Source organism: Caretta caretta, chromosome 1 (genome assembly GCF_965140235.1).
Source record: "Caretta caretta isolate rCarCar2 chromosome 1, rCarCar1.hap1, whole genome shotgun sequence".
Classification (NCBI taxonomy): domain Eukaryota; kingdom Metazoa; phylum Chordata; order Testudines; family Cheloniidae; genus Caretta; species Caretta caretta.
Genome location: NC_134206.1, coordinates 148,616,941 through 148,638,115, shown reverse-complemented (window position 1 = coordinate 148,638,115; position 21,175 = coordinate 148,616,941). Strand labels below are relative to the sequence as shown.

At 40.4% G+C, this 21,175-nt stretch overlaps 1 protein-coding gene across 18 annotated transcripts in view; it reads left to right on the top strand.

Annotated features, from left to right (window-relative positions):
* DMD (dystrophin) overlaps positions 1-21,175 on the top strand; it is a 2,122,534-nt gene that overhangs the window by 2,038,436 nt on the left and 62,923 nt on the right. For all 18 annotated transcript variants that reach the window (XM_075132091.1, XM_048863664.2, XM_048863629.2 and 15 more), the window contains 3 exons: positions 7,289-7,363; positions 15,166-15,367; positions 20,802-20,887. In XM_075132091.1, coding sequence (XP_074988192.1) covers positions 7,289-7,363; positions 15,166-15,367; positions 20,802-20,887 — 363 coding nt within the window. The remainder of the gene's footprint in view (positions 1-7,288; positions 7,364-15,165; positions 15,368-20,801; positions 20,888-21,175) is intronic.

The following is a 21,175-nucleotide window of genomic DNA, read 5'->3' as shown; positions in this document are numbered from 1 at the left end:
TCTTTATCAGTCATCTTTTTAAAAAAATTACATGTTTTTCTTTCCATACAGTAAGGTATATGTATGTAAGGAATCTGGTTTTAGTGTTAAATCAAAAAAATTTCCCACCCTCCCTCAAATCCATATATGGAAACTGCAGTTAAACCTGAAAAAAAATGGATTTTTAATAGTATCCCTAAGAGGCCAATTTCTGTCTGTCTTAGTCTGCATCTTGATGTTGTTATGTTACTGTTAATTCAAGCAGGTGGCTCAAATTTTCAATGCTAGTCACCTTACAATTAAAAGACCTTCAGCTGACCATTCACTGCCAAAAAGATTCACTCAAACTCATGTTGTATGTAATTATTGCAGTTGAAAAATTACAGTAGAAGCAACAAGACTGCAAATGCATTGAAGATACAGCTGGTCGTGCAGCTCAACTTTTTCAAGTTAGAGATTGATTCCATGTGTTTTATGACTGCTGCAATGGAGTTTGTAGCAGAATTGTGCTACAGAATCTAAGCTTTCATTTAAAAAAAAACAAAACAAAAACTAAAGGAGTACTTGTAGCACCTTAGAGACTAACCAATTTATTTGAGCATGAGCTTTCGTGAGCTACAGCTCACTTCCTCAGATGCATACCGTGGAATGCATCTGATGAAGTGAGCTGTAGCTCACGAAAGCTCATGCTCAAATAAATTGGTTAGTCTCTAAGGTGCTACAAGTACTCCTTTTCTTTTTGCGAATACAGACTAACACGGCTGTTACTCTAAAACAAAAACTGTATTTCTAACCTTTAGGGTTGCAAAGGTATAGCCAGAAACAGGTAACTCTAAAGGAGGCGTGCACGTTCCCACTCATCTCAATAGGGTATTGATTACAGAACCTAATGATAATCATTTACATTTTAATATTTATCTGTTTCACTAAAGATTATTTTACCAGAGACACCTATTTTGTGTGTTTATTCCATACTTCCATCTCACTCCACTTTGCTGGGTATCAAAAGCTCCAGCTTATCATATGGCAATTTATACAATTCATTTGCGTTTTTTCAGTACAAAAACTGAAAACATAGAGGCAGAGAAAAATAAGATGAATTTGTTCTGAATTTTTCTAATTTGATTGCATATTTTGTAATTCCAAGGACCCTCTGGAGGGCCATACTCTTTCCCACATAGGATATCCACTAATTGGGTGGTAGTTCTTGGTCACTAGCATATAGGCATGCAAATTGCTTGATGCTTTAAGGTGCTGAGAAGGTCTTCCTTATCTGATATTTGTGTTGTCAAGATCTTCTTCTAAAGGGTCTGGAATCCCTTTGATTAAAGTTTTACGTATGAAAGGAACACCACTTCTTGTTGCATAGCTTGTTGTCAGTTACTGAACCTGGAGGAAGACATTTGATCTGGGAATCTGGCTACTGCATTTGTTGCCATGGAGCTGATGGAGAATCTTATGGCACCTGTGATAGTGTGTAGCACAGGAAGAAACTATTGAAGTCCTGTTTAATGTTTGCCAGGGATCTTTTAATGTTCATCAACAGCTTCTTGAATTCTTTTAGCTAGGCAAAGGAAAGCTTCAGTTGAACAGTAAAGCTGAGGTGGAAACTTGCAAGGATCACAGAATCCCCTCCCCGAGACTCTGCCTCGTCCCGCCCTGCTCCGCCCTCTCCCCCCAGCACCTCCCACCCGCTGCCAAACAGCTGATCAGTGGTGGGTGGCAGGCGCTGGGGGAGGGGAAGAAACTGATCAGCAGGTGGCTGGTGGCTGCTGAGCACCCACCTTTTTTTTTTTTTTTTTTTCTCCAGCCCCAGAGCACCCATGGAGTTAGCATCTACGCTTCTGTAACATAATCATGAAATGAATGCATCTCCCTTGGAGAAGGTTTATCCCTCTCTGGACTGAAAATGTTTGTGACGGGTTGGGTCACAGAAACCCTCTGGGGGGTTGCCACGTGATGTTCCAAGACTACTTCTGCTCCTGCTTTCCTGCCCTGTCAGCTTAGGACTTCAGTGCCCTGCCTGGTTTGAGCCAGACCCGCTAGCCTGCTGCAAACCCAGACCCAGGTCTGAACCACGTCCCCTAACGTCTGTAGGCTTAATTAAAAGCAACTTAGGAAGTTTTTCTGTCCTTGACGCTCAGATGCCCAACTCCCAATGGGGTCCAATCCCTAAATAAATCCATTTTACCCTGTATAAAGCTTATACCCTTTTTTTCTGAGTAGGAAGACTTGCCCTTAGAGTAAGAAGACTCTGCTTTGACTTGCCCATAGAAGTATATTTATTTGCATTAGTGATTATCTTACCCCCTTGAACATAAGAATGACCATACTGGGTCAGACCAATGGTCCATCTAGCCCAGTATCCTGTCTTCTGACATTAGCCAGTACCAGATGCTTCTAAGGGAATAAACAGAACAGGCAATCAGTTAGTGATCTATCCCCTGTCACCCATTCCCAGCTTCTGGGAAACAGAAGCTAGGGACACCCAGAGCACAGGGTTGCATCCTTGACCATCTTGGCTTAAGGTTATTGATGGACCTATGCTCTATGAACTTATCCCATTCTTCTTTTGAAGACACTTATGGCCTTCACAACATTCCTTGGCGACAAGTTCCAGAGGTTGACTGTGTGTTGTGTGAAGAAGTACTTCCTTTTGTTTGTTTTAAACCTTCTGCCTATTAATTTCATTGGGTGACCCCCTAGTTCTGTCGTCTTCATATTCTTCACACCAGTCACAATTTTATAGATCTCTATCACATCCCCTCTTAGTTGTCTCTTGGTAGATTGCTGCTCCGGTTCCCCTCTCCACACACACAAGTGCACTGATGCTTGAGTTAGCCACCCGCTGAGTATGTTTTGTTCTCTTTCTGTGCCTGCTGTCAGTTACTTCAACTGCTGCCAGTGCTGAAGCTATTTAAGGAGGCAAGACTGCTCCCCTGACTTTCTTCTTTTCAAGCTTGGAGCTTTGTTAAACTGGATCAGCTTCTAGCAGCAAGGGCATTTTGGTCCCAGTGATTCACCACCTGCAGCAGAGCCCCAAGCGAGGAAAAACTACAGGAATTTCACCAAAAGAGAAGAGAAAAAAGGTAGAGAAAGGACAGAAGATAAAAGAAAATCACTGCTGGAAATCCCAGAGATAAAGACAATGATAAAGAAAGAGGAGCTGTAAGGTACACAATAGCCTCTGAATAGGGCCAGACACATCTTGAGAAAGCTGCCAAGCAGATCCATAGATGCAGGTTTCTGCTAACTGACAGGTCTAGCTACCTTTGTTGTGCAAGAAGCAACAAACGCATCATCTCAAAGGAAGAACATGTTTTCCCCTATGATCTAACTTGGAATTTGAACTCTAGTCCTCCAGTTGTTAAGTGCCAATAAACTACCCTGTGGAGCCGCCTAATCTTTTGTTGTTTGAATAGCAGCTGTTGTCTGAGCACTGAGCTGAATGCCATTCTGCTTTCAGATCTTGAATATGCAGATGGGTTGGTCTTGTTGGCTCAGTTTGGTGAATCGCTGCAGCTGATGGCCAGTCTGGTGGGGCAAGAAGCAGTATACCCTGGTCTGGTTGTGGATTCAGATAAAACTGAGTGCCTGGCTGTTACCATCAAGTGTCCTCCAGCTCCATATTATAGCCCACTCAATATTAACAAGCCAAGACATTGAACAGGAGGCTGGTGGTGGCGGCAGCAGTCGTGACTCCCTTATAATCTTTAGCCTGATGGAGACCTCAGTTCAATTCTCCTCTCTGCCCGTTGTGGAGAAGGGATTTGAGAAGGGTCTCCTATGCTAGAGGAGAGAGTTCTAGCTGCTGGGCTATGGGCTATTCTAGTGTGGGTTTCCAACAGTCTCTCTTGTTGAGCTATTCTGCAGTGTATAAAATACTTGAATAGTCATTAGCACACCATCAGAGTGCCTCTCTAGCCTGGTGGTTAGTGCACTCATAGGACAGGCATGTTTACCCAAGTTCATGTTGCTGATCCAATAATTATTTAATTATTTAGACACAGTGGAACACCCTTTAGCAGGAGAGCCTGAGAGACACCTATACTAGAATATTTCATAACCCTGCGAATGGGGCACTGTCCTGCAATATAGGAGTCCTCTTGCTGCTGCTTTGTGACTCTAGCCCAGGGATTGGCAACCTTTGGCACGCGGCCCACCAGGGTAAGCCCCCTGGTGGGCCGGGCCGCTTTGTTTACCTGCCACATCCGCAGGTTCAGCCCATCGCAGCTCCCACTGGCCGCGGTTCGCCGCTCCAGGCCAATGTGGGCTGCGGAAAGCAGCGGCCAGCACATCCCTCAGTCCGCGCCGCTTTCGGCAGCCCCCATTGGCCTGGAGTGGTGAACCGTGGCCAGTGGGAGCTGCGATTAGCCAAACCTGTGGATGCAGCAGGTAAACAAACCGGCCCGGCCCGCCAGGGATCTTACCCTGGCAGGCCACGTGCCAAAGGTTGCCAATCCCTGCTCTAGCCCTACATTTCCTTTGCTTCTATTTATAAAAAGTTCCGGGGGACGGGAGAACGTTTCAGGTGACTAAAAACAAAATTTTGGTCAACTTTTTCAGGTCACCTAAATGTTTTGAAATTTTTGGTTCAACTCAAATCTGTTTCCCCTTGGTTTTTGGAACTGAAAGATCAGTTATTCGTTAATTTCTAGATAACCTTCCACTAAGAGAATAGAGGCAGTATGTTAAGATCAGAGCAACGGGGTAACAAGGTTTCACAACACCATACATTGATATATTGATACAAAATAACTACTGTTCTTTCCAGTTCATCTAACTTCCTTCCAGACTTTACAGCTTCTCCCTGCACCACCATCACTTGTATTCCATTTCTGTATTTTATGCTTTGTAGGTTCAGATGCTCAGCAAGCAGCATCTCTTGGGTGAATGGAAATACAGTATTCTATTGTGTTTGCAGAAAAATGGATGGAAAACATAAGTGACTTCATAGACTCCACAGCAGTAGGACTGCAATGTGTATATAAAATGTAAATCATAAGCAGAGAAACTTCATCACCCTGTGCAACTGGCATTTAATGACTGTTTAGTCCTCTGGTCAAATGCTAGCCAAAGCCTTGTTTTTGTTACCCTCCACACTGCTCACTCTTCCCCCATCTCACTTCTAACAAAGAACGTTTGCCCCTTCTTGTCCTAAAATTACAAGGTGTTTTTTCAGAATAGAAGTGCAGATTTCCAACAAAGGAGTAAACAAGTGTACAAAGTGAAATTGAAATCTCAGTAGCGTGGCAAAGGAGAACGTTATTAATTTGCCTTCAAGATTGATTAAGTTACTTTATTTAAATACACAATTTATTCCAAACTACATTAAGGTTTATGGACCTGTCAGTATTATAGAGAGTTAGAGTTGGCAGGAACAATACACGAGAGAGGTGCCATTAGAAAGGTGCACAGAATTGTGTAGAGAGAAGGAAATCCGCAAATACACAATGATGAAAGCCGCCAGTCTCCTCTACAAGGCAGATGCTTTGGGTAGAGCATTTTGCATACTTAGGTAGAAGTTAGATACCATCTATCAAATAAGCAAACCTCAAAATACTCTCACAAAATAGCTTAATGAAAATATATTATGTAATTGGGATAGTACTCAAACATCAGTAGCATTCTAAAGTGGATTAGATGGATGGATATATAGACCTGAGATTCCACTTTGTGAGTAACTCTTTGCACGTATGTATCAGTTTACACCTTCAAAGCACTTATTTGGCCTCATCATGTCTCTGTGGGGAAATTGAGATTGAGGGCATCATCCTGAAAAAGCATAGGCCCCTTTTGCCTGCACAAAAAACGTGAATGCTGTAGCACACCTAGGTTATCTGATGGATTTACCAGGATTGCAGCTGCAGTTAACTTGTTAAATACCTTTGCTCGTCATCACAATCACATAGTGTGCACATATTTGCATCCAGATCTCAAGCTTCTGTAATTAAAATTTTGATTTGAGAAATTAAGTGATTTGCCCAAGACCACCAGCAAGTTGGATCAGAGCCAGGGTTAGATAGTTTCTATCCTTCAGTCTATATTGCTCTTTCCATTTAACAATGCTCTGTTACCTACCACCAGTGGCAGTGTCTATAGGATATGAATCGGAAGACTACTATCTGATCATTAATAATTCAGTGGCAATTTTCCTGAATAAGGGTATTAACACAGATTTCTTCCAGTTTGATTAATTGTATTATATCTGCGTAATATTGCCCCTTTGGTTTTAGTTTTACATGGTATTATTTCTTGTCCCAAACCTCCTTAGGCTGTTAAATAGCTGTTGTGCTTTAACCCAAAAATAGCTGCATTTCACTGTTGAATCATCCTTGCATAGCCTTTGCCAATATCACAAGTTGCTGAGAGGCTTAACTAATGGTTGTAAAATATACTATTGTTACATCCCCTTCCCCATGTAACTGGTTTGGTCTGTAGCCCAGCAGAGATTTTGTCTGTGCTGCCCTGATTTTAGAAATAGTTTTTCAACTCTGTTCAGGTTCAGTAGGAAATTACAAATATTTTGGTTTTGTTCGCCATGATAATATATCTTTAAATGATAGGGCTGGAATAACAGCATTGTTACAGCCTTGTTACATAATATGTTTCTTGGCCACTCTCACTCCTGTCTGCCTGTGAATAGTAGGAGCCAGTCAGCTCATTACAACTTCAAAAGAGCACCTGAAAAGCTACCTCTCTAGATAAATCAAAGGAGGAGTAGACTTGGGAAGAACCTTTTGGATCTTGGAGCATGGCCTACACTTTCTTAAACACAGCACTAAGTGAAACTGACTAACTTCTGTACATTACAAAACTGGATTGTATCCTGTTGCTGGTTCCCATGTGGAGAGCCTAGCAGTAGCCTACCAGTTTTATCTGTGAAGAAATCTCTCTTCCAGCTGCCCTTACAGGGCATATATAAAGCAGAGAGGGAGGAGTTTAAGATTCTTAACTCTCTTAAATTGGGCATAACCTTAGAAGATATGGTATCTTCACAATAACATGAAATGCCATTTTTGATGATTATGATGTTTTAGGTGCCACGGAATTCAAAATATCATTGCACCCAGAGCAAGACAATACTCTGTTAAATGACTGTTGATAATTATTGATCATATTGATTATTGCATTAGAAAACTAATTTTTAACAGATTTCCCCCCTCCCCATACTTGTAATTTTTCACACATAAACCAGTGGGTATTTTCTTGATTTAGGTTTATAACCTGATTTGTTAGCTGGTCTTTGAAGCCATATGCTTTTCTGGTGAAGCAGTGATCCTTTCTTTTTTTAACTTTCCCCTTGTAGCTGACCTGAACAATGTCAGATTCTCGGCTTACAGAACTGCCATGAAACTTCGAAGACTGCAGAAAGCGCTCTGCTGTAAGTATATGCCTGTGCTTTATAGACTTTCTTCTCGTCTCTTCTGCCAAAAGGGCAAACCTGTTTGGCAACTTTTAGAAAAAAGAAAATATTTCATGAACAAAAGTCTGTCAACTACATGAACACTTTGAACCAGAATCATTGCCTCTATTTTTCAGTTTTGTACCACTCAAACCTGCCTCAGACAAAGTTAAGACAAAAGTATAAATCTGATCCTAAGTTAACAATTTCTAAATGTTACCTAAATAAACAGGCTAAGATAGGAATTTTTGCCACCCTCATTACCGAAGTGCCTGAGAACGTCTCACCAGTGCTTTATAGGTCTGTTAATGTCTAGAGCATTCTATAGTGGCATTAATCTTAAACATGAGTATGAACCCAAGGTCCTGGGTGGGCTTGTACAACCCACACTGAAACCTGTACCACCACCACCCCATCTTCATCGCTAGTTTTAGCCACACTAGCTAAATTAAAGCTAATGTGTGTATGCCTACACGGGCTGCAATCACACCTCGGAATACAGTATACACCTACCCTGTGTCATTCTTGGCTGTGTATTCACATTGGCTAGTTACCTACTTTATTATGGATCATAGTTTCCTTATTAGACCAATCAAACACAAATTAAACAGTTTTAAATGCCATGTGAAACTGTTGTGTAATATTTTAATTTTATTCATTCACTTTTAGTTGTAGACAGAGTTTAATTTCTGGTATAGTTGCAGACATGTTTCTACTGTCTCTTCTGTTTCAGCCTGGGATCTGTGTTCACATGCTCTTTGGAACTGTGTCAAACCTCAGTATCTTTAAGCATATTCACTATGGGGCTGAGGGAGGGGTGAGTTAAAATGAGAGGTTTCACTAATGCACAGAGTTAATCCTTGAAAGTCTTGCATTAATGAACACTTTCGACAGTAACTGAAAATTCTGGCAGCATAATGAAAGATGGGAGAAGAATTGCCAAATCCCTACAAGCCCACACAATGTTTCTAAACTCGTATAATTTGGAATGTTTTGCCAATATTAAAATAGTAATAAAGAATTAGTAATGAAATTCTTAGAGATTAGAAATATAAATATCCATTCTTAATATGATTCCTCTCCCCCAGTTTCATCCCCTGAAAATGTGCAGGATAGCAATATACTATTCCCATCTTTTTCTTTCTTTTTTTTAAAAATATACTATTTGTAGTTGCCAGACTATTTCTGAATATGTAAACGCCAAATACAAATATGTTCCAATAAGTTGCATCTAGCCATGAATCTGCTGTGCTTCTTACTTGGAACTATACAAACTTATTTAATCTTTGTATAGTATAGACTTGTTAAGGTTTATGTTTTGCATCAGTCCTAAATTTTATAGAGAGTTTCAAGAGTGGGATAAGAACTAAACATTGATGGGCTTTTCCATTACAAATGGGAGTCTATTCTGACCCTGTACCATTCTATTGATTCTATAGACCTTTCTAAAGTGTTGATTTCCCATGGGAAATCCACTTCAAGAAACTGTTTATGAATTACATGGTTCTCACCGGACAGCTTGAATATATAAGCGTAACTGAGACACTTTTGTGCCTGAACATATGGAACCTAAAACACTTTGGGCCAGATTTGGATTTTGTTTACCTAATTCCACACCTGGGTAACTCTGTTAAGTGTGATCAGAAATAGGTTCTTAGATTTCAGAAATGTTAACTACCTGGGTGAGAACCTGGCTCCACTGATGTCAATAGCATAACTCCTACTGATTTCAATTGGACCGGGATTTCACTCCCAGTGTTCATAAAAGCTTTTTCTTCTGTTTATCTTCTGTCCATTCAAAATAATAGAGAAAACTAGATGCTGGATTAATCTCATATTGTGCTGCTGCTTCCACATTTTTTAGAAATTCTCAATTTGTTAGACTAGCTATTGCAGGACAACTGTTTCTTTTATAAAAAGAAAAGGAGTACTTGTGGCACCTTAGAGACTAACCAATTTATTTGAGCATGAGCTTTCGTGAGCTACAGCTCACTTCATCGGATGCATACCGTGGAAACGTTACTCTGAAACCTGTTTCTTTTATAAACTTTTAAGAACTGCCCTACCATACGATTATATTTATACTGGCACACAATTCCTTCTTTCTCATACTGTCTTATGGTATGTTTATGGTACAGTTTGTCTTTATATAAGTGTTTACTTGAGGGCAAATGAAGATTTTCTGAGATCCAGATGTTTTAACAAACATGCAGTGGCACCTATACTAAATACCTAAGCACATTCTTCACACTTGTATCCATAGAGAGTTGTTTGAGGAGTCTGGATAACTATTTGTGCTCACTATTTGAGAAGCAATATTCCTGCAAAGAACAAAGACACCATCATTAAATAGTCTTATCTTACAATTTCACCAGCATTTGTGAACCCAATTTAATTATGCAGCAAAGTTATTATTGAGTTTTTTTACTGTTTCTTTCAATTTGGCACTAATAGAAATTGAACATTATTTTGGATCTCAAGGCATCAAGACATAAGCAAGAGAGCTCAAATTTCCAGTTGAAGTAATTGCTTTTATCTCCTTCCTTTTTACTTGATCTTTGAAACTTGGTGGGGAAGGAGAGAAGTCTTGGATTGTTTTCGTTTTCTGCAAATCCACCAAATCTGTAAAATACAAGACATTTTGTCTTTTGAGGTTTGTTTTTATTTCCCAGTCAGATTATATTTACCTCATAGAAGGCCTTGAGAGCTGGAGATATGTCCTGTTTCTAAATGTCAAAAATGAAAATGCTTTAAAATAATCAACTATACTTAGACTGTTTATGTTTTGTGCCTTTACAGAATTTTGGGAAACTAAGTGTAAGAATGAGTTTAGTATAGTTTATATGTGTATGTATGTAAAGGTATATTAAGGCTAAAAAGAGAAATATAGAAAAAATGATGATGATCCTGCACAAATAAATTCGTGTGCTGATAAATGTTTGCACATGGTATTACCCTGAAATATTCTCAGATGTGGCTCCAGCCTCCCAGCACTATAGCATATTATGTACACACTAGATATAATCATTTCACCATTGCTTTTAAATGTACATTCCCCTTTGATAATCACATCAAAGCATGTTCATTTTCTTGTGTACAGAATTGCTTTAAAAATGTATCCTCTTTAAGTGTAATCCGCATCTGAACATTATGATGTCAATAAAATTCACTTTGTTCTACAAGCCTCTCCTGGAGATTCAACAAGAGAAAAATATGCAGTAGTTTCTCTACCAATTATCTTCTTTTGCTCTATGTATACTAACTAAATTAAAAGTTTACTTATATATCAACAGAGAACATCAGGTTTACTCATGGGATGACCTTGCATTCTGTGAGATCCCTGTATGATTTTAATTACCAGCCATATTTAGTTTCCCTCAGTTTCAGTATGTGATTACTACTGAGTATCTCTTTTTCTTTTCTGAGTATTTTTTATCTTTTTTTATCTGATGAAGTGAGTTCTAGCCCGCGAAAGCTTATGCCCAGATAAATTTGTTAGTCTCTAAGGTGCCACAAGGACACCTCATTGTTTTTTCTTACTGAGATAGTTGTCAGCTTTCTCCCTAAAACTTGCCTCTTGTGCATTGTCCTTAGATTTTCCCATGCTTCAGATCAGATTACGAGTACCGTTTTACAGAATAGGTCCCCCCTTGTCCATGTCTTTGATGGGGAATGTGAGTTGGCCTTAAGCACAAACACCCACTCCTATCTCTCTTTAAAAGCCAAAGTACTGTTTACCATGGCTGGGATACAAATATCTAGAGGCTGATCAGTGCACAAACTGCCAGTTTATCTAAAATAATTGGCCGAGCCTTACACTCAACTTGATGGAATTTCTCTATTTGTCTGTTAAGATGTAACATGATGGCTTTTGAACACTGCATCCAATTAATTTCAAAGCTTCAGGGAATGTTCTAGGCATCAGTGGGCAGAACCCTATTGATTTTTTGTGAAAACTGGAAAACCAGAGTATGTGCAATGAGCTCGGCCTACAGAAACGACACAGTGTGCAGCCCGTTGGGTTTTAATTGATTAAGTTAAGACCAGTGCAAACCCCCAGGTAGGGACACACAAATTGATTTACAACTCTTTTGTATCTGTTCAGCATTAAGCCACGTTATGGGGGTTATGTCTCAGGATATGACCATGCATGTGGGTCCATATTTTGGGAGGAGTCTGAGTCTTATATCTTGGAGGGAAAATGGACCTCCAGTACTTTTCCCACTAAGCTCCTGATGCCTTTGTGGGGCGAAGTCCAGGAGGAGTAGAAGTTGTCCTACAGCAGAGTCTGGTATCACACCACCCCATGTGTTATTAGATACCCATATATGATAGACTTCAAGACAAGACCGAAGGCTTGATAGATAAATAAAGAGCACATTTAAAGCATTTTAAGATTCTGCCACGTATTAGTGTTAAAAGCGTTCCCAAAATAGAATGACCCATGTTTATCTGTAATCACATGTATAATTGAGCTGCCACCCAAATGCTTGAGGGGTCCACTTAATTACCATTGATTCATTGTCACAGAGGAACTGAGCATGCAACCTAAAGCTAAAGTTAAAGGTGTTGTGAATGCAGTGCTGCATTTCGAATTTGACTAATAAATTGTTACTAGAGAGAAGCATCTTTCTATGATCCTTAGAGATGGGGCTGATAAATAGGCTGTTGTTGAACAAGACACACATCTTAGGATAGTTACCTTTTTACATGTCAGTAAATGAGATACAGTCTCCACAATAAAAATGCTTTATATTTTTAAAAAAATTAAATGTATTCACTCCGTAAGCTAAACCTTTTAGTATGACAGTAGGGTCATGTATATATCATTACATACTTTTTCTTTGCTTTAGGATTTGGGTACATGAGGCACATAAGCTAAGATTTTCAGATGTCCTTAAGGGGTTTAGGAGCACAAGTTCCTTTGATTTTTTTCAATGAGATTTGTATTCTGAAATTCCATAAGTACTACTGAAAATCCCATCCATATTGTATAACCCTTTGCAGATTATTCAGTGGCTGAGTCTGGAAGGCTAAAGTAGTGTCCTGTAGGACACAAAGAGCCAGATTCATTCTTGACGGAATTTAAAGTTGCATCAGAAGTGAATTTGGCCAATGTGACATTAAGCTATTGCTTCACTGTTAAAATCTGTTAAATTGTGAAGTATTGTTGCTTGTCAAAGCTCATTAAAAATCTTTATTTCAAAGAGAAGAAGCATGGTCTTGTGGTTAGGGCACTCACCTAGAACTTGGGAGATCTTGGTTCAGTTCCCAGTTCTGTCACCTAATTCCTATATGATCTTCACTTAGGGCTGGATTCTTCCAAACTTAATCACATTGAGTTATACCATACTCCGTGATTATCCTATTGAAATCAACTCAATGTGAGTAAGAGTGACAGAATTTGGCCTTCAGTCTGTCTGGTTTGCTTTCTTATCTGTGAAGTCAGTAAAACAATACTTCCACATTTCATGGAGGTGGTGTGGGGATAAAATATTTGTGAGGTGCTCAGATATTATGGCAGTGAGTGCAAATATAGATAGCCCTCATTATCTTGCTTTCTTGTATGATCCCCATTTCATTTTAAAAATCATCTCTCATAACACTGAAAATTGTTATCCTTTCAAGCTTAGAGGCAAAATACTTCCCTCAATCAGTTGATACTGAACTGTTTTTGATCTTAGTGGGAGGTGCATTTTGAGATTAAGGGTAATAAGTAGAACAGTGTAAAGAACAGAAGTTCCATTTATTGAAGGATTTTGAATTTTCACTTCATTCTGTATCAGAACAAAACAGAAAATTTTCAAAACTCTCCAAAAAGAAAAAATTCTGTGAAAAAAAATTGTATGATTGAAACGCTTCGTTTTGACAAAATTGTTTCATTTTGGTTTTGACATATTTTATATGACATTGTTACAGAGAATACAAAAAAAATTGACACAAGAAGTCAGTTTGATAGAACTACATATTCCAATGGAATATGGCACCTCTGAAATTTCTCCCATCATCTTTAGTAAGTGGTATTTTATTTGCTAAAAGTAATGATGTGATGGAAATAGATGGAAAACCTCAGTAAAGTTGGCATGTCCTAAAATGACATTATGTTCAATATGTTTTTAATCAAATACTGTCAACAGGAATATAAAAATTAAATTAAATGATTTAATGTTTTATATGCTCTGAATAAGACATTTTATTTATATGGCATCCAATAGTGTGGTAGGTCTTTTACAGACAATAAGAAATTATTCTGACTTTTACAATTTACAGTCTAAGGCCTTGTCCTGCAAAGCCTTAATGCAGTGGTTCTCAACTCACGGACCAATCAGCACACCGCTGTGGACCATGGGACACCCTCAGGGCCATACACAGTGATGAGCTGCCAAAATCTTAACAACGGGTTCCCTCCTCACCCCACGAGCGGGTCATTGTCCACCCCCACCCCCCGGGACTCCTGCCGCATCCAACCCCCCAGCGTTCCTTGATGCCCACCCCCCCAGGACCTCTGCCCCATCCACCGCCCTCCCCTGTCCCCTGACTGCCCCCAGAACCGGGCAGGAGGGTCTTATAGACCATCATAGTGGGTGCCCACCCTACCCCTAAGAGCCAGAGGTACCTGCCAGGGGGCGAGGTGGGGAGTCCCGGAGGTTCTTACCTGGGTCAGCTCCCAGGAAGCATCCAGCAAGTCCCTCTGGCTCCTAGGGGTGGGGGAGTGTAGCTGGGGGGGAGCGGCCGCTCCCCCACTGATCACATCAAAAGTGGTGCCTTAGGCGCCGACTCCCTGGGTGCTCTGGGGCTGGAGCACCCACGGGGAAAATTGGTGGGTGCAGAGCACCCACCAGCAGCTCCCCACCCCGCACCCGGCCCCAGCTCACCTCGCCTCCGCTCCGCCTCCTCCCCTGAAAGCACCGCCCCGCTCTGCTTCTCCGCGCCCCCCCCCCCCCTCCGGCTTCCCACGAATCAGTTGTTCGGCGGGAAGCTGGTGCAGGCTGAGAAGCAGGCAGCGGCTTCCTGCTCAGGCCCAGGGAGGCGGAGGTGATCTGAGGAGGGAGCGATTCCCCTGCACACCACCCCCTCCCCCCCGGTTACCTGCTGCAGCGCAGACGGCCCTCCTCGCGCCCCCCCCCACCTCACCTGCGCATCCCTGGGCCTGAGCAGGAAGCTGGCGGCCTGCTTCTCGGCCTCCCCCAGCTTCCTGCGCGAACAGCTGATTCGCGGGGGGGGGGGGGGAGAAGCAGAGCGGGGTGGTGCATTCAGGGGAGGAGGCGGAGCTGAGGTGAGCTGGGCCTGGGGGTGGGGCGGGGAGCCGCCGGTGGGGCACCCATGGAGGTGGTGCCTAAGGCGCCACTTTTGGCCGCTTGTTAAATTTAGAAGCCCTTTTAGAACTGGTTGTCCCTCGCGGAACAACCGGTTCTAAAAGGACTTCTAAATTTAACAACCAGTTCTAGCGAACCGGTGTGAACCGGCTCCAGCTCGCCACTGGCCATACAGATAATGTGTGTATGTGTATATATATGTATATACATATATAGTGTGGATGGGGCCACATAGAGAGGTGCATATGCAGCCCACAATGGTAAATACTTTGAGAACCATTGACCTAATGCATGTTTGGGAGCCTGCAGGATTGGGGCATAAAAGGTTATTTTCAGACAAAGGGTTGGGGAAGGGATGAAAGCTTAAGAAAATTTTAATCAAAATATATTCTTGTCGGGAAGGGGGGTTAATGCTTGAAATGACTGAGTGTTTTTTTGTTGTTGTTATTATTTTACTTTAAACAGTGGATCTACTGAGTCTGTCTGCTGCATGTGATGCCTTGGACCAGCACAACCTCAAACAGAATGACCAGTCGATGGATATCCTTCAGATCATTAACTGCTTGACCACCGTTTATGATCGATTGGAACAAGAGCACAATAACCTGGTCAACGTCCCTCTCTGTGTGGACATGTGCCTCAACTGGCTGTTGAATGTCTATGACACGTATGTGCAAGTAGTCTGAGTGTACTGTACTAAAAGGCTTTAATGACATTTGGGGGTAATGAGCTGTCTTCCTGGTTACAAAATGAGTGGCTTGAAGCTGGAAAGCTGGTGGTCATAGTGCAAGTTTAATAAAACTAATGGCTTACTGGTTGCACTTAGCTGAATCAATACAGCCCTGAGTTAGGCTTGGAATCCTAAATTGTTTTATTAAGCTAAGAAGTGATATAGCTGGAGAACAGAACATTCTACTTTAAAATGGTCCGTGTATTTAGGGGTCATTTTTCAGAACTCCATCCCATCATTAAGTTACGACTCTGCAAGGCACTTTTGAATTTCCTTGTTAATACACCTTTATCTTTACTAATTAAGAGTATTATCAAAAAGCAACAGCATAATCTTCATTATATGTGTGCTCATGCTTGTGCAACTTCCAACAGTTAAGCCTATTCAGAATGGCCCATTTTCTAGAGCTGTTAGTATGTAATCCTTGTTAGAGGCTGGAAAGGGGGCCACCTGTGGTGCAATATACTTGTGACTTTTAATAGTCAACAGATCTGAGTGAATTTTCTTAGGTTAGTAATGTGGCTTCTAAAATTCAGGTTTAGCAAACAAAGGCCCCTTCAAATTAGAATTTAGATCTGCTGAGTCCACACTCCTGAATTTATAGAAGATGGGGTAGATTTACTTGGATAGTCTTACAGAAAATCTGTTCAATTTGCTGTTTTAATCAGCTGCTTCCTAGAGCTTGGACAACTCCTAAATTAACAATAATTAAATAAAGCAGCCTAGTTTTGGATTATTGTTGGATTTACAGTAACAAACAGCTCTGCAAATTTGGCAGTCCAAGCTCTGACTTGCTTACTTAAGACTAGAAGTATCTATTAGGTATCCTTAAATTCAGACACACACTCGCATGTCATGTGGCAAAATAAACCTGTGTAGATGAGAGAGTGTGCTTTTAATTTCATCAACGTTTTGGATTAAATTTAAAATAAAGAGCCATAGCCTGGGAATACTTCCATGCCCCAAGAATGTTTCTTTCATCAAGTTTTAATCCGTGTAATTACGCCCTATTGATTTCTGGATCAGAAACTGCAGATGTCTCCAAACCTCTTCCCACGGGGTGATTCTATAAATGGAGGGCTTCCTATTCTGACTTAATCCACAACTGCCATCGAGTTAATGTGGATAGTCATTCTGCCATGTTATATTATGTATTGTGTTTGCACTAGATTTTTTGCTTTGTTCACAGGCAATAGAGAACAGGCCTATATTTAATATTTAGGTTAATTTTTTTTAAATCTACTTGAGTTTTCAGAAAACAAATATCTGATCCAGTTTGTATTTAGAGCCAAACATGAATAAAATCTGAATACAAATTACAATTCTTCCCAGTCAAAAAATGTTTGATGTGTAGGCTGGGGCAATAAAATCATAGAAGATTAGGGTTAGAAGAGACCTCAGAAGGTCATCTAGTCCAACCCCCTGCTCAAAGCAGGACCAACCCCAACTAAATCATTGTAGCCAGGGCTTTGTAAAGGCTGGCCTTAAAAACCTCAAAGGATGGAGATTCCGCCATTTCCCTAGGTAACCCATTCCAGTGCTTCACCACCCTCCTAGTGAAATTGTGTTTCCTAATATCCAACCTAGACCTCCCCCACTGCAACTTGAGACCTTTACTCCTTATTCTGTCATCTGTCACCACAGAGAACAGCCTAGCTCCATCCTCTTTGGAACCCCCCTTCAGGTAGCTGAAGGCTGGTATCAAATCCCCCCTCACTCTTGTTTTCTGCAGATTAAATAAGACCAGTTCCCTGGAAATGACCCACCTTGATTATCATACACATTGTAAGGAGAGTGATCACTTTAGATAAGCTATTACCAGCAGGAGAGTGGGTTGGGGGGAGAGAAGACCTTTTGTAGTGATAAACACCCATTTTTTCATGGTCTGTGTGTATAAAAACATCTTCTGTATTTTCCACAATATGCATGCGATGAAGTGAGCTGTAGCTCACGAAAGCTTATGCTCACATAAATTGGTTAGTCTCTAAGGTGCCACAAGTACTCCTTTTCTTTTTGCAAATACAGACTAACACGGCTGCTACTCTGAAACCCAGTTCCCTCAGCCTCTTCTCTTAAATCATGTGCCCCAGCCCCCAATCATTTTTGTTGCCCTCCGCTGGACTGTCTCCAATTTGTCCACATCCTTTCTGTAGTGGGGGGCACCAAACTGGACTCAATACTCCAGATGTGGCCTCACCAGAGCGGAATAGAGGGGAATAATCACTTCCCTCAATCTGCTGCCAGTGCTCCTACTAATGCATCCCAATATCCCGTTAGCATTCTTGTCAACAAGGCTACACTGTTGACTCGTATCCAGCTTCTCATCCACTATAATCTACAGGACCTTTTCTGCAGAAGTGCTACTTAGCCGTGTCCCCAGCCTGTAGCAGTGCATGGGATTCTTCCGTCCTAAGTGCAGGACTTTGCACTTGTCCTTGTTGAACCTCATCAGATTTCTTTTGGCCCAATTCTTCAATTTGTCTAGGTCACTCTGGACCGTATCCCTAGTCTCCAGTGTATCTACCTCTTCCTGCAGCTTAGTGTCAAATCCTGCTTGCTTCTCCTCAAGACTCTTTCTTGCTAAATTCAGTCTCATTATGTTTGTTTATTTCATTGAAACCTACGACATTGTAAAAAGAATAGGAGTACTTGTGGCACCTTAGAGACTAACCAATTTATTAGAGCATAAGCTGTCAAGGGCTACAGCCCACTTCATCGGATGCATAGAATAGAACATACAGTAAGATATAGATATACAGATAAGTTGGAAGTTACCATACAAACTGTGGGAGGCTAATTAGTTAAGATGAGCTATTATCAGCAGGAGAAAAAAACTTTTGTCGTGATAATCAAGATGGCCCATTTAGACAGTTGACAAGAAGGTGTGAGAATACTTAATTTAAGGAAATACATTGTAAATTATAGTTTGTGCTGTTGAGGGAAGGGATGCTGGGGAAATAGATCATACAGGACTGGATGGAACATTGTAGGGACCCAGGGATGAGGGAAGTGCGTGGCCTTTTACTGAAGTTTTGTGTTTGTGATACCCTGGATGAGCACAGAAAGAAGAGCCAAGGGTCAAATGTATTTAGCATTACTGATTGGGTAAATAAACAAATCCCGCAATGATTTTCTTGAATTCATTCTCCTATTAGAGACTCTGTGGCATTTAAAAAAAAAAAAAAAGCCCTGATAATTTGCATTTATTATGCTTCCCAACTGTTATTTGTAAAGATATTGATAACCGGAACACACTAGCAATGACTGGTCCAATTTGGGGTGCAGCCTTGCAGCTATTCAATATGTTTCAAATTTGTTTTAATTGATCAGATATTCATACTCATTTGCTGTTACATACTAAATTATCTGTTTGACTTGGGAGGCAGGGAGGAGGGCGTAGCCAACTGAACCAACTCATGCTTCATGTAAGTTCCTATTTAATATACCGCACAGGAAAAGCATCATGTTACATGCCTCTCCTGTATAATTTGCATGAGGCTGGTATTTATCTGCATGGGTTCTGAGGGCACAAAGGATAATGAATTTGGAAAGGATTTGAGGAAGGTGAGGAAGTGCAAACAAGAAAAGAATAAGAACACAATGTTCAAGTGACATAAGTGAATAACAGATGCTGATTTACAAATAGGAAAAGAATATTTAAAAAAAAAAATGGGATGTGCTGAGGGAACCAAATTCTGCTCTGTTACACCAATGTAAATCTGTAGTGTCTCTTCATTTCAGTGGAGTTTTTTTTACTAAGGTATTACGCTTGTATGATAACAGAATTTGGACCAATGCATGTAAATGGCTGTTCTGCTGATCTTGACAGTATTACAGAGGAAATGTATTTATTGGCTGAACTGCTCGCATACTGTGCAGCACAGCATGGGGTGCCTTTTATAATTGCATGCATTAATATTGTTCTTATTTTCAGTGACAATGGTGAAAGTGGCACTTACAGACTGAAAATTATTGATAGACTTCTGCCTAAAGGAGTTGTTAGACATATGCTTATTGTATTGTACATATTTTGATCATTTGTTTGGGGGAGAGAGGTTGTTTTGTTTAAATATATCAAAATTGGGATATTAACTGGAATATTATTTCGTGTGGGCGTCAGCCATTGAAAGTAAATTGAAATAAAACTGAGTTCTGAAGTAGGATTTCAAGCAGTGAAGTTGCGTGGCACACAGTCATGGAGGATGTTGTAGATATAGAGAGGCTGCAGAGCACATGTGGATATGGGACAGGAGGATGATTACAGACCACATATGGCCAGGGGTGGGGCCCATACAGGCTCTTTAAAGTGAGTGGAAAGTGTTTGAATGTTACATCTTTGGTGTCACTGATGAATTGAGGCTAATGCTGACACTAATCAAAGACATGTTTCAACCTCCCAGTGTTCCCAGTAGGAATGAAGTCAGGCTGTCCATAGGGAAGAGGGTGGCTCCTCATGCTGTCTGGGACCCCCATCTTCCCTAAAAACATCTTGACTTCACTTCCATTGTAAACAGTGGAAGGTAATAGCCATATTAAAAGATGAAGTGTTTACTAAAAGCACTTTTAGCTTCACTCCCATTGATCACAAAAGGAAATGGCAGCCATTTTAAAAGAGGGCAATTCTTTGAATTTTCTGTATAAGAACATTTCTTTGTTAGCACTTTCAGTTATAAATAATAAAAGCGAAAAATAACCATTAATCGTTAAAAAAGTCTTCAAATGTGGTGACATTCAGTCTATATGGGAAATTTGAAGAGTGCATGATTTGGTTATTAAATCATTTGGACTAGAAAAATAGACTGGCGCAGGGTGTTAAATTTTTTACAGGGCCCATTTTAAAATTAATATTAACTCTCAAACTAATTAAAGGTTATGTACCGTGAATGTTCAGACTCGGTAAGTGTTGTAATTGTGGGGAGATACACTGTCATTGCATTCATGTCAGAGTGGTTGAATCCCTGATTTAAGTGCAAAACGTAGCATTAACTATGGACCTGCAACCAGTTACTTGTCTTGGAGCTGCTGATGAACACTGTTTAACCAGTGTATTCCACAAGTCATGTATAAGTTACGCAAGAATTAATTTTTGTGAAGTAGTACAGAATCATAGAAATGTAGTGCTAGAACGGACCTTAAGAAGTTATCTAGCCTAGCCCTCTGTGCTGAGGCAGGACCAAGTAAACATAGAGCATCCCTGACATGTATTTGTCCAACCTGTTCTTTAAAATATCCAGCAATTATCGGGGCTCTAAGATTGGTGGTTAAGATTGTGTTTAATTTTAAAAGTTGCATTATTCTCCTAAATAAGACCTCAAATATGTGGATTATATTATCAATCAGTGTTTGTTTTTCTTATCATAATCATCAACAGGGGTCGAACAGGAAGGATCCGTGTCTTATCTTTTAAAACCGGTGTAGTTTCCCTGTGTAAAGCACATTTGGAAGATAAGTACAGATGTAAGTCATGTGTCTTAATTTATATTTTATTTCTTTTTAATTTATTTTATTTAAATTTTTTCCTATATATCATGGAAACACAAAAAATCAGGACAGAAAAGTCCTGTTAGGTCTTCTAATCCTTCAGTGAAGGATAGTTCTCTACAATGTATTTTAAGTGACTTGTCCAGTGTAGATTTCACCCCATTTCCCATGATAGATTAAAGTTTTTTCTACACTGGCCAGAAAAAAAATCAATGACACCATATTAGGAAGAAGTAGGGTTTAATATGATTTGTCATAGAAAGG